Raw genomic sequence first — 15,700 nt, forward strand, 5'->3', positions numbered from 1 at the left:
TTGGTAAAGCAGCACTATATCAAAAGATTAAATAAATAAAGCTCCAACCCTGTTCTAGTTTAATTAAAAACTCAAGTGGAGAAATTGTTTTAAAAACTCAAGTAAGACTATATAGAAATAAACAATGAGAAGGCTGTTCACACAGATGAAAAACAATCGATTTCTCTCAGCCTTTGGACAAACTTTTTATGTGGTGCAAAGCGAAGGTCTGGAAAAGGAGACAGATAGGTTTTGTCAGAGAAAACCACCTGGAAATTACCACTGTGCAAAACACACTTGAACTTCGCTACCAAATGGCTTGTGCACTGAACCAATCTATAATCACCACAAACACTATATTCAGCCCACATAAGTATGGGATGAGCTCTTGAAGTTGATTACTTGCGGTGCTTGTCAGCCACAAAGTATAATTAGTTAATATTACCAGTATACATGTAAAACAATTGAATAAAGGCCCAGGGAGGGAGAAGTGGAAGGATTAGTTTGTATTTTGTTCATCTTTAGGTAGGAGTTATTTGGCCAAAGGCACCAATAGGTGAATTTGTTCTAGTAATAAAAAAATTACCTCTTTAAATTTGAGAGCAAATTGGGCAGAGTCCATATCTTGTGGTATTTGCAGATCTTCATTTTCAGAAAGATAAAAAACTTCAACCGAGTTTTCACCATTTTCAAGAGCATCTTCATCATCATCAAAATCATCATCCTAATAAATATATTACAACTGTTTAAAAAAATCTGAAATACAATTGTCATTCTAGAAACAGACACTCAACACCACAAAATGGCATTTTATTGCTCAGTGATTTGATTAGGAATTAAGAATGCATGCACTTCATCAATTAATAGGACTTTTTCAGAAAACACAAATTGCTTGCAGTTTCTGGTGAATAAAGGTTGAGAATATTTGTTAAGGTTGAGAAGATTTGAATTTTAGGTGGTGGGCCTGCTGGTCTTACATAAGAGTCTTGAATCGCTGATTCACAGTTCACATTTTATTCCTGGACTTTAAAATCTGACGAGGTTACCTACCCTACAACCTCTATAATTTTCTGTTTCAGTATATCTTCCAGCAGGTAAGAAGTGTTTTTTGGTTCAAGCACCTCATATTACCTTTGGTTACACTTTCTCTGATGTATACTCTATCTAAAGAGTCGTAAATTTTAAAATATCCTCAGGCGCCAGACTGCATCAAGAAGCTTCAGTAGCATTGCCACATCTCGCACGTAGGTGGCTTTGTGCAGTTCTGCGCCGCATTCTTTGGCTCTGGAAATGTCTAACAGAGCCACAAGTAAGCGTCACCCATGCTCACCATCAGTTTCTTTCTTTACTCCTTACACACCCTCAGACGCTTGGCCACTGGGACCCAGTCCTCTGACCAGTTCAGCTCTTTTGGCCCAGCTCCAGTGTTGTTACAATTATCCCTGACTCAACCTCATCTCGCTCTTCATGACCTTCTACTTCTCTCTCATTCGCCTGCTCTCTCTTTCTCAGTCTCTTTGCCTTTGAACTCCTTTTCAGATTTCTGTTTTTTTCCTCCTTTAAACTTTGCTATTTTCTTGAGTATTTCTCACAGTTTCTTTTTCTGTGCCTCACTCATTCTCATTCATTCCTTGCCGCTTCTCTGTGCATTTCTCATTCGTTCTTTGTCAGTTATTTATGCATTTCTCATTCTCCCTCGGACACTTTCTGGTGCTTTCTCATTCTTTCTCACTCTTTCTCTGCCACTTTTATTTGCATCTAGCACTCTTCTCCATTCATACTTTTCTAATCACCTGTACTTTTCTTTGACCTTTTATCCTTTAACATTTCTCTCTGCCTTTTTTCAACGGTTTCCCCCATTTGGCCTCATTTAGTCTCAGCCCTTTATTTTTCAAGTTTCACGCTGGTGTTCTTACCTCCTCTTCTCCTTCCTTTATCCCCCCCTGTTGTGCTCTCCTTTATGCCCTTCTGGGCCACGGGTGGGCTGTTCCACCTCTTCTTCCGCACAATACTCCCTTCCGGTTTGATAAGCCCCACCCACTGCCCCAAAGCTCCTCCTCCAAATTAATGGCTGCCACAGCACATACATGCCGCTGATGAGCCAAATGCAAGCCCATCAGCATCAGTCGCTGCCCACCCGCACCCAGTGCCAGGACCCCTGGTTTTTGTCCTGCCCACCACCGCCCTCCCTTGCTTCCCTCTTCCCCCTGAACGCACCTCACAGTGCTGCTGCTCCACCTGCCACTTCTCCACCATCACTTCACCCCCACTTGCACCCGCACAACACACATCATCCTCCTTGGCAACCTCAACTTCCATCTGGATGACATCATTGACCCTAACACAGCCAGCCACCAGGACCAGGCGGACTTGACAATTCTTGGACTCTCCTAGCAAATCGAAGGCCCTACACACTCGCCAAACAGCAACCAAACCCCATCTTCACGAGCTTCAATTACATGACAGTGGACAAGCCCATACCCATCACCTGGTCCAACCATGCCTTCATCCATTCAAACACTGCACTGGAGAAATGCCATCACCAAACCTCACAATATGATTGGAACAAGATATCTGAAGAACCCTGGACGGCCACACCACTGACCGCAATACCTCAACGACCTCCTCAGATGCATCTCCAGCTTCAATACCTTGATCACCTCCTGCGCAGACATCATGGCCCTACTCAAGACCACCAAGGACATCAAAACCAGACCGCAAGTAAGCTGGTACTTAGAACAGTTGAAAATCACCAGGCTCCGCTGCAAACAGCTAGACTGAAGGAAACAAAGACAGGATGACAAAGACTGGAGCAAGTACAAATCAGCCCTTAAATATTACCATCAACACATCAGTGCCACCTAACAATTCACCTTCACTAGGCATATCAAAAACAGCACCAACTGCACCAAAGAAACCTTTACATTGTGAAAGAATACACTTCTCCGGCAGCACGCTCCACCAAGGTAATTTCTTCACAAGACCTCTGCTCCGAACTATCCCTCTTCTTCAGGAGAAAGATCTCCAGCATCTACGAGGACTCAAGCCCTAAGAAAACCCTCTCTTCCCCCCTCCACCCTCCACCCTCGCAGCCGCCCTTCCCATGGCTTACACTACCCAGAGGACCACCCTGACCACCTGGCTTGCCATCTTTCAATAAACTGCAGCAAACACATGCACCATACAATCTGGCAAAAGTCGTGGAGAATTTCATGAACTAACATTTAGCCATCCACCTCAACAATAACCACCTTCATGACACCACCAAATCAGTCTTCAGAACCAACCACAGCACTGAAACCACCTTCATCGCCGTCATGGATGACAAACGACTGATTATAAACAGAGGAGACACAGCTGTCCTCGTCCTTCTGGTTCTATCCACCACCTTCAGTCTCCTACCCTATCCTCATCCAACCTCTATACAATGCTGGCAATCCGGGACCAGCTTTCCAAAGGATTTTCTCTTTCCTTACCGGCTTCACCTGGTCATTCAGCATTACTATTTGCGCCAAACTCATTTACGGAGTCCCACAAGGATTCTTGATCAGCCCCAAGCTATTCAATGCCTACATGGTCCCACTCACCAGCATCATTCATTCCCACTAAATCAACGTATCCTACGCCGACCACACCCAGCTCATCCTCTCCTTCTCAGACAAAACATCATCCTCCTCGTCCAACCTCCACTTCCATCTGGATGACATCATTGACCCTAACACAGCCAGCCACCAGGACCAGGCGGACTTGGCAATTCTTGGACTCGCCTAGCAAATCGAAGGCCCTGCACACTCGCCAAACAGCAACCAAACCCCATCTTCACGAGCTTCAATTACATGACAGTGGACAAGCCCATACCCATCACCTGGTCCAACCATGCCCTCATCCATTCAAACACTGCACTGGAGAAATGCCATCACCAAACCTCACAATATGATTGGAACAAGATATCTGAAGAACCCTGGACGGCCACACCACTGACCGCAATACCTCAACGACCTCATCAGATGCATCTCCAGCTTCAATACCTGATCACCTCCTGCGCAGACATCATGGCCCTACTCAAGACCACCAAGGACATCAAAACCAGACCGCAAGTAAGCTGGTACTTAGAACCGTTGAAAATCACCAGGCTCCACTGCAAACAGCTAGACTGAAGGAAACAAAGACAGGATGACAAAGACTGGAGCAAGTACAAATCAGCCCTCAAATATTACTATCAACACATCAGTGCCACCTAACAATTCACCTTCACTAGGCATATCAAAAACAGCACCAACTGCACCAAAGAAACCTTTACATTGTGAAAGATTACACTTCTCTGGCAGCACGCTCCACCAAGGTAATTTCTTCACAAGACCTCTGCTCCGAGCTATCCCTCTTCTTCAGGAGAAGATCTCCAGCATCTACGAGGACTCAAGCCCTAAGAAAACCATCTCTTCCCCCCTCCACCCTCGCAGCCACCCTTCCCATGGCTTACACTACCTAGAGGACCACCCTGACCACCTGGCGTGCCATCATTCAATAAACCGCAGCTAACATATGCACCATACAATCTGGCAAAAATCGTGGAGAATTTCATGAACAAACATTTAGCCATCCACCTCAACAATAACCACCTTCATGACACCACCAAATCAGTCTTCAGAACCAACCACAGCACTGAAACCACCTTCATCGCCGCCATGGATGACAAACGACTGATTATAAACAGAGGAGACACAGCTGTCCTCGTCCTTCTGGTTCTATCCACCACCTTCAGTCTCCTACCCTATCCTCATCCAACCCCTATACAATGCTGGCAATCCGGGACCAGCTTTCCAAAGGATTTTCTCTTTCCTTACAGGCTGCACCCGGTCATTCAGCATTACTATTTGCGCCAAACTCATTTACGGAGTCCCACAAGGATTCTTGATCAGCCCCAAGCTATTCAATGCCTACATGGTCCCACTCACCAGCATCATTCATGCCCACTAAATCAACGTTATATCCTACGCCGACCACACCCAGCTCATCCTCTCCTTCTCAGACAAAATATCAAACAGCTGAACCAACTTCTCCGTCTGCTTGTCCGAAGTCACCAGATCAATGAAAACCAACTGTCTCAAGGTCAACACAGACGGAAGTAGTCATCTTCTCTAAAAGACACCTCGCTATGAGACTCCATCTTTTGACATGCTGATCTCGGAACCACAACCACCCCAACCTAACCTAACCTAACCACCTATGTAAAGCACCACACGACAACTAGCTCACTATGACAGGCCAAATGAATGCAGTCTACATCCGATTTGCACACATGGAAGATGCTCAAGAAATTTTTCAAGTGGCTTCTTCCCTTCAACACCCTGAAAATAGCCACCCAGGTCGAAATCACCAGCAAGCTGGACTACAGCAAAGCACTCTACATAGCAACCAATGCACAACTGACCAGAAGACTCCAGACCATACAAAATTCAGCTATAAGCGACACTTCAAAGACCTCCAATGGCTCCCCAACCACAAAAGGGTACTCTTCAAACCTCTCACACAAACATACAAAACCTTACACAACAGGCCCAATCACATTAACTTCCACATACCTAGCACACACTTCCGCCCAACCAGACTCCTATTTGCACACATCCCCTGTATACGCAGAATCAGATTCAGGAGCCAGGCCTCCTCCTACCTCTTTCCCAAAGCCTGGTATGATTTACAGTCAGAACTACCACCTCTGCTATTGAATTTAAAACAAAAAGTGAAGACATGGCTCTTCATCTAGTCTAAACCTTGGTTTCAGCCCACAGCGCTCCTGCTTTTTACTGTGAGGATACTCCAAGTGCATCATGTGCTCTACAAATTCCCATAATATAACATTAAAACCATGTACCTAATACACTACTGATTCTGGTCCTTCCAATTCTTCAGATAACACAATTACAGTGTATTCTATCCTGTAGTTCATTTATTTTTAAAAATTCTCATTACGTACTAGGGTTTTTTTTAACACTTCTGGTGCTCATGGCGGCCTAGCGTCTGGTGGGTGGGTGAGCAAGCATTTCTGCTCTTTCTACCAAGTCTTCAGTAATCTTCTCATCGTTTTACTGATCTTAGGTGTATTACTTTTACTATTGGATGTAGGCAGAAGTTCAAATAGACATGGTTAGCTTTGGCAGTCCCATTGCGGATTGTTGCAGTCTGTGTTCTTTACTTCTGACTAGAATTTCATATATTTGAAATCTGTCAAGCCAGCTAAACTTTAAGGGATAGTTAGGCAGCATTCCAAGCACATTTTGCTCAGTTTACATCGTGTCAAGTAGGTCTTCAGCAGAAAGTTGTATTGGACTAGTTTGAATTGGATATTACGCAATACTCTTTAGCCAATGGTAGGTATGCTTTTCCAAATTCAGTCTCAGTAAGTGGTTCATCTGTGTCCGCCATCCATTTTTTTTTATGCCACTGCAATGTTCACGTCTCTATCCTGTCTCAATACCCTGAAAATGTTGCCTACCAGTCTTTAACATCACACCAATGTTAGCATTATTTCTACAGTCTGTGTGGTTTCTGGTTCCTCAGAAAAAGTGTGGCATATTTTTCTTGTTGCTTGGGCTTTCTTCGCATACTGCAGGAGTTGACCTTGGCCTATCCAAAACAATGCTATTGACAGAAGGAGGACTCCTATATTAAGGTCCCCTCTCGTGCAATATGGAGGTTGACTGGGGGTGGGAACGGGGCAGCAGAGCAAGGTTTATCCCATACCTCCCAACAAAGTATCTGTTAGGACCTTGTTAAAAGGTAAGAGGGGCTAAGGGGATGCTGAAGAATTTCTGTGTAAACATCGGTCTTGACCTCCAAGGTGGGAGGCTGATGTCTGTCTGCTGAGTCTGTCTATTTCCACATTCTCCTTCCCTGGGTGATGTATTGCTAGTAGGTCTACTTTTAGTGGAATGGCCCATATCCCTATTTATTGTGCTAGCCCTGATAGTGCTACTGATTGTGTTCCACCTTGTTTGTGGATGTAGAACATGGTTGTTGTGTTGTCCGTTTGGATCAGCACCCTTTTTCCATTCTGCTCCTTCTGAAAGGTTTTTAAGGCTAGGAACACAGTTTTTAGCTCTCGGTAGTGGATATGCTTGATCGTATCCTGCTGCAACTATAACCCATAACCCCCTCACCTTGAGTTTGTTCATGTGCACGTCCCACCCCATCTGGGAGGCGTCTGTTGTGATGGTCACTGTTGGAGTTGGTTGTGTAAATGGTTTCCCATGCGATAGGATTTCCTTGTTCCACCACTCTATTTCCTGATGCATTGGGTGTGTGACAACCTCTAGATCTTCCCAACTCCCTGTTGCCTGTGACCATTGCTTCTGTATCCATTCCTGGAATGGTCTCATGTGGAGTCGAATATTTGGGACCAGGTGTATGCATGACCCATCATTCCCATTAGTTTGCTCACTGTCCTCACTGTCAGAACGTGCCCCTTGCGTTACAGACGTGTTTCCTTCAGTATTGCCAAAATCGTCTTTGTGCTGGGTAACACCTTGCCTTGTATGGTGTTGATCTCTGCCTCTAAGAACATCTCCATGTGTTTCAGTTCAATTGACTACTTTCCCCAATGGATTGAAAACTCCAGTTGGATTAGTGTTTGTATCACCTGCTGGATGTGTTGCTTGCACTAGCTGTAGGAGCTTGCTTTCACAAGCCAGTCATCGGGGTAGGGGTATACATGTATTTCCTCCCTCCTGAGGGGAGCTGCTACTGCTGCTAGGCATTTTGTAAACACCCTTGGCGCTGATTTGAGCCTGAATGCAAACACTGAACTGGTAGTAAATCTTGCTGATCACAAATCTTAGTAGTCGTTTGTGTCCTTTGTTGATGGGGATGTGTAAGTACGTGTCCTTTAAATCTATAGTTGCCATGTAATCCCCTTCCTGTCCCTGGGGTATTACTTCTTGCAGAGATGTCATCTTGAATCTTTGTGTCCTTATGAACTTGTTTAGGAACCTTAGGTCCAAGATGGGCCTTAGTGTTTCGTCTACCTTTGGTACGAGGAAGTAGTTGGAATAAACACCCTTGTTTCTTTCCCTGTACGGTACTATCTCTATTGCCTCCTCGTTGAGCAGTTCCTGTCCCTCTAGTAACAAGAGTGTGACTAGTTGCTTGTTTTTTAGGTCTCGGTACTATCCGGTTTGTCAGAACCGGAAGTAGCGAGATCTTAGGTCTCTTAGAGGGGATCTTCATCCCGCCTCTAATTTTGGCTCTCTCCCATTGGCTGGCTTCCTAAATGGAGGCCAGCCATTGGAGGAGAGAGCCTTCACTCCAAATAGGCTGCGTCCTTTTCGGATTTGGAGGTGTGTTCGGTGTTCTTCTTGCCACTTTTTAGGCACGCCTACTTCTGAATACCGAACACGCCCCCAAATCCGAAAAACCCCTGAAGCTTGAGGCCGCCATTTTGTTTCCTTCGCAGTGAAGGTAAGCCGTTCCTCGCTGTCCTCTTGCGTTTTTCCCCCTGCCTTCTGCTGTCTTCTTGCCTTCTTCCCCCTGCCTGTGTATGTTTCTCGCCCCCCCTCCCGCCCCGCTGTCCGTGTATGTTTCCCGCCCCGCTGTCCGTGTATATTTCCCGCTCCGCTGTCTGTGTATATTTCCACACCCCGCCCCGCTGTCCGTGTACGTTTCCCGCCCCCCTCCAAACCCACCCCAAACAGCAGTGGGGACTCCCACCATCACCCCAGTGCACCTGCGTCGCTCTCAGTATGCTCACTCCGACCGCCGCCGCAAGAAGTTGCCTAGTCCTCGTTCTGCTCGCTCCTCGCCCCCCCACCATGTGCACAGTGAAATGATGGACCCCGAATATGGACTGTTATGTAAATCTGTGTGGACAATAGAATAGTGTCACGCTGAAAATGGCTTCCGGAGTACACGCGGTAGTCTGAGATAACTGCCTGGCAAGTTTAATTGTGCACAGGTTCAACCTTTTTAACTGCACCGTGGGAGCGTTGAAGCTCCTACCTCGGTGACAGTACTGCATCACGCTGCTAACGGTTTTATGCAATTGTGATCTCTTAGCCTCTGTCTGCAGAATCGCCAAATATTGTTGCGTCTGAACCGGTAGAGTATAAAAATAACAGCGCACAGTGGACTGAGATACCCGTATCTTACAGATAGATACGACCATCTCTCCAGAGAATTCACCGATATGTCCCCTAGCTCTCCTATGGGTAGGTATCTCGTGACCTCTGTGTACAGTGGGGATTTGTTAACATCTCTCCTCTGCGAAAGTGCACAGATACGGAGACATCGCTGCAAGACCTCCAGAGAGACAGCCCCTGTCAGTCCCTGCGGCAGAGCCATGGAGATGTTCGCGAATCTGCATGTTTCTCCCTGGGCATTTCGGTAGCAGCGGTTCCAGCCGAGCACAGCCGGGGTGTGCTCTGCGTCATTCATCACTGGCCTCTGTGCTGTGCTCCTGTGAAGGAGAGGGTACAGGAGAGAGGGGCCTCTCCGTCCGGCAGCTTCTGCACCCGTCCATCCCTAGCTGTTCATCCGCGAGACCCACACCGGTAGCACCTCGCTGATGATCCGCGAGACAACCCTCTCTAGGGGCAGGAGGGCCCAGACCCTGGGCTCCCCTGCCTTTTCTCACCCCACTGCTGATCCGCGAGAGCCCCTCACCTGGGGCATGGGGGCGACTGTCCTGACCGGGCTCCCCTACCTTATCTCACCCATGATGGGATGAAATCCAACGTGCAATTAAGATCCTGTTCTGCCCGCAGCGCCAGGTGTAAGTCACGGCAGAGCTCCAGACACCAGTGTGCCCCTGGCCCGGTATTCGACAACTTGCAGTCACTGCTGCTAAGGCGAACCCTACTGCCTGCTGTTAAATGTCAACTGCAGGGTGGCAGACTCAAGGCGAGTTCGTCTTATATGGTTATGTGGTCGTATCACATTATAAATTATAACAGCGCATACAATGTTTATATTATAACATATAGCAGCACATAGACTTATCATCCATTCTGTGATAGATGTATCACACTATAGGTGCTATCTATCATAATGTAGATACACAATATTGATTGATATAGCGAACAGAACTAAAAGAGCCTGAGGCGCTAATGAGTCAGAACAATTATGTGTTTAGTATGATGTGTATCATAGCCTGCAGATTATCTAAATTTAATAAAAACACAATATGTGGAGATTAGTGTAACCTGAGTGAACCAGAATCAATAAAGGGGAACTGAATAGACAGTTATTCCTCCTCCCTAACTGTTGATTATTATTAATAACCTGAGTGAAACCTGCTCTGTTCTACCCAGCCAAGCTTTTCATCCTTGTGTTGTCGATAAACTCCGTACCAATAAGATCGAGCATAGCATTTGGATTCTGTGCTTTGCGCTTAAATGCTCTATCAAGCCTGAGCACGTATTATTGTTCCAAGTGTTATACATGTTACTGGTGTATCTACCCCAGTGCTCCTAGCAGCATCCCCTGGAGTGCGCACCCTCAGTACGCACATACCTGTCAGGAAAGAGGAAGCCAGGGACAGGTGCACCAAGGCGTTGATGAAGAGGAGGCAGCCCGTGCGGGCCATGCTGCCCTTGGCGGGGGACGAGAGCTGCATTCTGCCCCTGGAGGGGACGGCGAGGAGGGTGCTGGGAGTGGAGCTGTGGGGCATGGTGCATGGGTCCGGTGCAGGCAATAATCCAGGTGCCCAATGTGCTGCTGTGGGGTCAGGAACAACCTAGCACTTCCAGGGGCTCCGCTCTTTAGAAGTCCACCTGCTGCCCCAGTGCAGGGATTGTAGCGCCTTGTGCACCAGACATCGGAGGCGAAAGCACAGCGATCCACAGTCCAGGAGTGCAGAGCACACTTGGCGAAGCTCGGGACACTCAACCTCGGTGTCTTCAGATCAGCAGAGACAACACTTCAGACTCTGGCACTGTATGGAGAACCCACGTCAGTGTACACCAGTATAGAATGGACCCTTGGAACTTCTCGTGCTTGAAGTACCGAGGGTGAGTGCCCGCTGGTAGGTGAGATGGGGTCATACTGCAGCAGCCTCCGTGTCCGGGCACTGAAAGGTCTGAAAAGCAGCAAAACAACGCTTTAGCCTCCCAGCACTTCAATGGTTTAGAGGGTTAGTGTACTGTTGGAGAAAGTGAGAACGTTGGAGCATCCCGGTGCTTAAAGTGCCTAGAGGACGAGTGCTCCCTTGGGAGAGCCTGGGAACACTTTAGAGTCCCCCAGAACCATCTGCATACACAGGCTGAGAGACGCTGGGAGCACTGGAGCCTTCGGCGAGTTACTGCAAAGCACAGGTGTCTGTACATGGTGTAAAGTGTTTGTACAAGGTGTAAAGGACTTTTGTAGCATGTAATTTGTGAGTCAGTAAAGTTTTTTTCCCCGTTTTCTGTAGTACTGTGAGGACTCCTGAGGGAGGGAGAAGTGGTTTATTTTGAGTGTTGATCATTTTCCGTTTCTGTTTGATGATGAGGAATTGGCTATCCCTGTTGTTGAATGGTCATACATGCAGTGCTGGCAACCAAGGTATATCACCATATGACTGATCCCACACACCACATCCAGTTACAATTCAACAGGGCTTGTACCTGCTTCCCCTGTACAGTACACAGGAGCGGTGGCCTTACAGGTGGCGTGATATATTGCATAGGTTGTGTAGTTTTTGTTGTAAAACTGTGTGGGAAATGTTTTCATGTTGTGCTTGTTGTCCGCCAAGGTGTGTAATTGTGTTTTGGGGAAATTGTGCGTAGTATTCTGATGGATGAGAAGTGTGGAGTACAGAAGTGCAGTTTACACTTTGTGTATTTTTGTATATACAGTCCACTCGAGAGGTCTCTGCTAGCGGTTCATTCTGGCTCTTGGAGATGAGGAGGCATGTTCAAGAGTGATGGGGGTCAGATATCTCTCAGGGTGCACTACATTACAGTCATTCTCCTAAGCATTTAGACCGAAGTCAAAAAGAAACCATAGTAGGCTTTTTCCAGGACCTTTGGGGTGGATTGTGTTTGTCATTTTGTGGACAGCAGTGACCAGCAGATACCTTCTAGGTTTTTCAGCTCAGTCCATAGAGGATAAAGAGGCTAAATTCATGAACTGGCGGCAGGGTTTTAAGTGGGCCGGGTCCTGCCGGTGCTCTGCAGCGGTTCTTGCACTGTTAATGCACCAGTGTGCATGTGTGTGCCACACACTGGGCCTCATTTATGAAAAGTGATGCATCGCTACGTGAAAACAGCGATGCGTCACTTTTCATTGCGCCCTCCTCGCGACATGCTGGATGCGTCATATTTATAATATGACGCATCATGGCGGAGAAGTGGAGAAGTGTGGCTCACCGGTTAGAGGAGGCAGACCCAGAAGCAGAGGTCAGACCCGGGACCAGGGTTCAATTCCCGACGCGGCAGGGTTTGGAGCCCAAAACGTCCACGGACCTGATAATTCTCGCTTCGGTGCCTACTTGAATCAGGGGTTCACGCTCTGCAACTCTGGGCAATAGCTTGCTCAATCTCCACTACGGCCCCCGCGGCGGGATGCCTGGCTTTCACCTTGGGGGTGCCCAGCTGGGCTATCCCACAGGGAAAAACCAGGACGGGTTCCCAAAGCAAGCGCCGAGATACCCTTTGTGGTGATACGTGCGCTATATAAGAAACTACATTACCATTTTTTTTTATGGCGCAAAGAGTTACAGATACATCAGTATTTCTTACGTATCTGTAAGCGCAAAAGTGACGCATTGCTGGAGTGTGTCACAAAAGTGAGGCAACTCCAGCAATGTGTCCTTTCACTTAGCAAGCCCCATGTGAAAGGGCCTGCGTCAGTCTTACGCCTGCTGTGAGGCAGGCGCAAGATTTTGACGCAATGGCGTCCTAAAAGTGACGTAGTGAAATCTCAGATTTCACTGCGTCACTTCAAGGACCCTTCCTTGCGTCAATACGCCCCCCTTGCATACATTATACCTGGCGCAGGTATAATGTGGCGCAGGGGTTTACAAATGTCAGGGAGTGTGGCCGCATATATTATTTGCACGGAGAGTGCGCTACAAATGGGAGAGGGGTGTATTAGGTGCTTGAAATGGAAATACGAAGGTGTAGTTACTTATTTTTCCCAGAGTACCTGTTTGCTACAGAAAAAAAACTTTACTCCCCCATTAAAAGTATTGCATCCGTGGTAAGAAGTAGAGGCGTTCTTCCTTTCGATTTAAAGAAGTGTAGGTACTGGGTACCTGCCCATTTAAAGCACTGAGTACTGTACATTCTGTAAGTGTGTTGTTTACAGGAAGGGTGCTCTACAAATTCGGGGGGAGAAGTTACTGTATAAAATGGGTGCGAGGTGGTGTACTGTAAATTCCGGGCGTGTGGTCTCGTGTGATTTGTACGAAAGGTATGCATTGGGGGGGGGGGGGGGGGGGGGGGGGGAGTTAATGTATATTCGGAGTGCTCCTGGTGCATTGTAAATTCTGGGTGTGCGGTCTCGTGTGGTTTGCACGGGGGTGCGCTATATATTCGTAGGGAGAAGTGACTACATGCGGGTGCAAGGGGGTGTACTGTTAATTCTATGAGTGTGGCCTCGTGTAGTCTGCACGGAGGGGGTGTTGGAAATTTGGGGGGGAGAGGAGTATATGCGGAGTGCAAGGGGGCGCACTGTAATCCAGGGAGTGCGGCCGCACGTGTCGTTTGCACGGGAGGGTGTTCTATAAATTCGAGGGGGTGGTGACTTTAATGAAGGGTGTGCACTGTAAATTCTTCGCGTGTCCGTGTGGTTTGCACGCAGGGGTTCTGTACATTTCGGTGGCAAGGAGTTCCGGTATATAGATTTCTGGGGCTACCACAGGATTGGTCCCCACCACTCCTTCAGTCTGACGTTACCTGAGCTGCCAGTCTCTCTGCTGTCTCTTTGTCCAGGGCCTCTCCCCAGGGTGGGCAGGTGAACACTCTGGGGGTGGAGAAGTGGATCGACGACCGGCTGGACGAGCTGTACCCCACCCCCTCCTTTCACGGGGTTGTTCATGTGGCATATCAATGCGTCCGAATGTCGGGGGTAGCGCAAGTTGGGGTTAACACAAATTGACATCAGGCAGGGACCATCAGACAGCCGATGGCGTCATCTGCTTGACCCACCTTTATCCCTTGAATAGCCTCGTGTTTACGATCGAGGGGCCAGGTTACCGGAGGGGCAAGGACTGGAAGCCATAGCATCTACAGAGGGATCCGAGAACCGCATTTACTTCCTAATTGCGCTGCCTTCGTCCCCCCTGACACCCGAGATAGCAAGGTCCTTTCCAGGGGAACCGAAGGACAAATCCGGGGTAGCTGATTGATCAAAGGAAACAAAAAAGTGACGGGTGGGAGTGGACTGCCTGAAATAATCTCAGCCGCTAGTAATTAGTCGGGGCTGCATTACATTCCATCGTTTTGTGCCTGCCATTGCCATCTGAGACATGGAACAAAATGAGTGACATCTGTGCCTAGCACACGTGTTGACTTACCTCGGTATGGCTCTGCCTACCTTGGTCCACGTGAGCTAGTGTGGGTAGCCTGGAGGAAGTGGCTGTGTTGGGGGCGTGGGGGTTCCAGTAATGGTGGTGGGTGTGAGTGTGGGAGTAAAGTATGTCTAGGGGACTGGAAAAGACCTGTCTCTGTGGGTGTCTCTGGGTAGTTGCGCTCTCATAGAGAGTTCAGGGATATGGCTGTTAGGTGAGTGGGAACAGGATATGTTTGTGTGTGTTTGTATGTTCATCTCCAACAATGGTGCAGAATTCGGAAGAGACGCAGGGGGGCGCTGCTTTCCCCACACCGACTCAAGCTGAGGAGATGCGCCCTTACCAGGCGTCAGATGCAGTCACATTTTACTTCATCACCAGTTATCATATCTGCAGTGTTTGCTGTCGAGTCTTCTCAAAGGGCATTCACACGGTGCTTTTTATTACATCTGCTTCCCGCTCACAGGTCGAGCCTGAGGGGACCTGGGTGTCACTTTTTCCTCTGAACAAGAAACTGCTCACAATTTCACCTTTTGTCACCTTTTGTTGCGGTCGGGGTTCAGAGAAAATAATGACGCGAATGGTTGGCCTTTGTGCTTTGAGAAAAAAACAGTCAAATAAAAGAATTCTGCTTTCTCAGCTAATGGTTGAGGCAGGGCATTTTCAAATTCGTTCTGTGGAGATTTATTTGTAGCCCGTTACTTGGAACTTTATTTGTGTGAAAATAGTACTGTTTAATGTTTGGTATTCATCGAGTTAGTAAGAAAGGCTGACTTGACCTGGCCGGGATCTGAAACTCTACTGACCTGCAGGTCACATCTTAGTGGTCGGCCATGAACCCTCCTAGTTGGTTTGAAATAAGCATGCTGTCTTCCGTGGCAAGATCATATGTGCACGTGGCACCCAGCACGAGATTAATACACCTGTTCAATTCTAGCAGCCCAGTCCTAAAGGTTCCTAGGTGAATACACTGCACACCAGGCAGAGATGGACTGGAAAGAAGCTATGTCACACCTATATGCCAATTAGCACGCTTACTTTTTTTTTATTTTTTAGGTGTGGGTGGAAATCTTTTGGGACAAGTTAAATAAGTGTCACTTGGCTGGATGAGGGTGTGCGCGGAGGGACACAGCTTTGTGTTGGTCTTGGTAGATAAGGGGGGGGGGTGAGCTCAAGAACTGTAACTAATAATCTTGTCCTGGGTGGGTGGGTGTGTGTGTGTGTCTGGCTCTGGGTGGG

The 15,700-nt window shown here is 47.6% G+C and overlaps 1 protein-coding gene across 3 annotated transcripts in view; it reads right to left on the minus strand.

The window, feature by feature from the left end:
* Positions 1–15,700, minus strand: part of LOC147731157 (neurabin-2-like) — a 681,485-nt gene that overhangs the window by 369,932 nt on the left and 295,853 nt on the right. For all 3 annotated transcript variants that reach the window (XM_086956139.1, XM_086956141.1, XM_086956140.1), the window contains exon 6: positions 566–703. In XM_086956139.1, coding sequence (XP_086812265.1) covers positions 566–703 — 138 coding nt within the window. The remainder of the gene's footprint in view (positions 1–565; positions 704–15,700) is intronic.

This window comes from Lissotriton vulgaris, chromosome 2_1, assembly GCF_964263255.1.
Source record: "Lissotriton vulgaris chromosome 2_1, aLisVul1.2, whole genome shotgun sequence".
In the NCBI taxonomy this organism is placed as follows: domain Eukaryota; kingdom Metazoa; phylum Chordata; class Amphibia; order Caudata; family Salamandridae; genus Lissotriton; species Lissotriton vulgaris.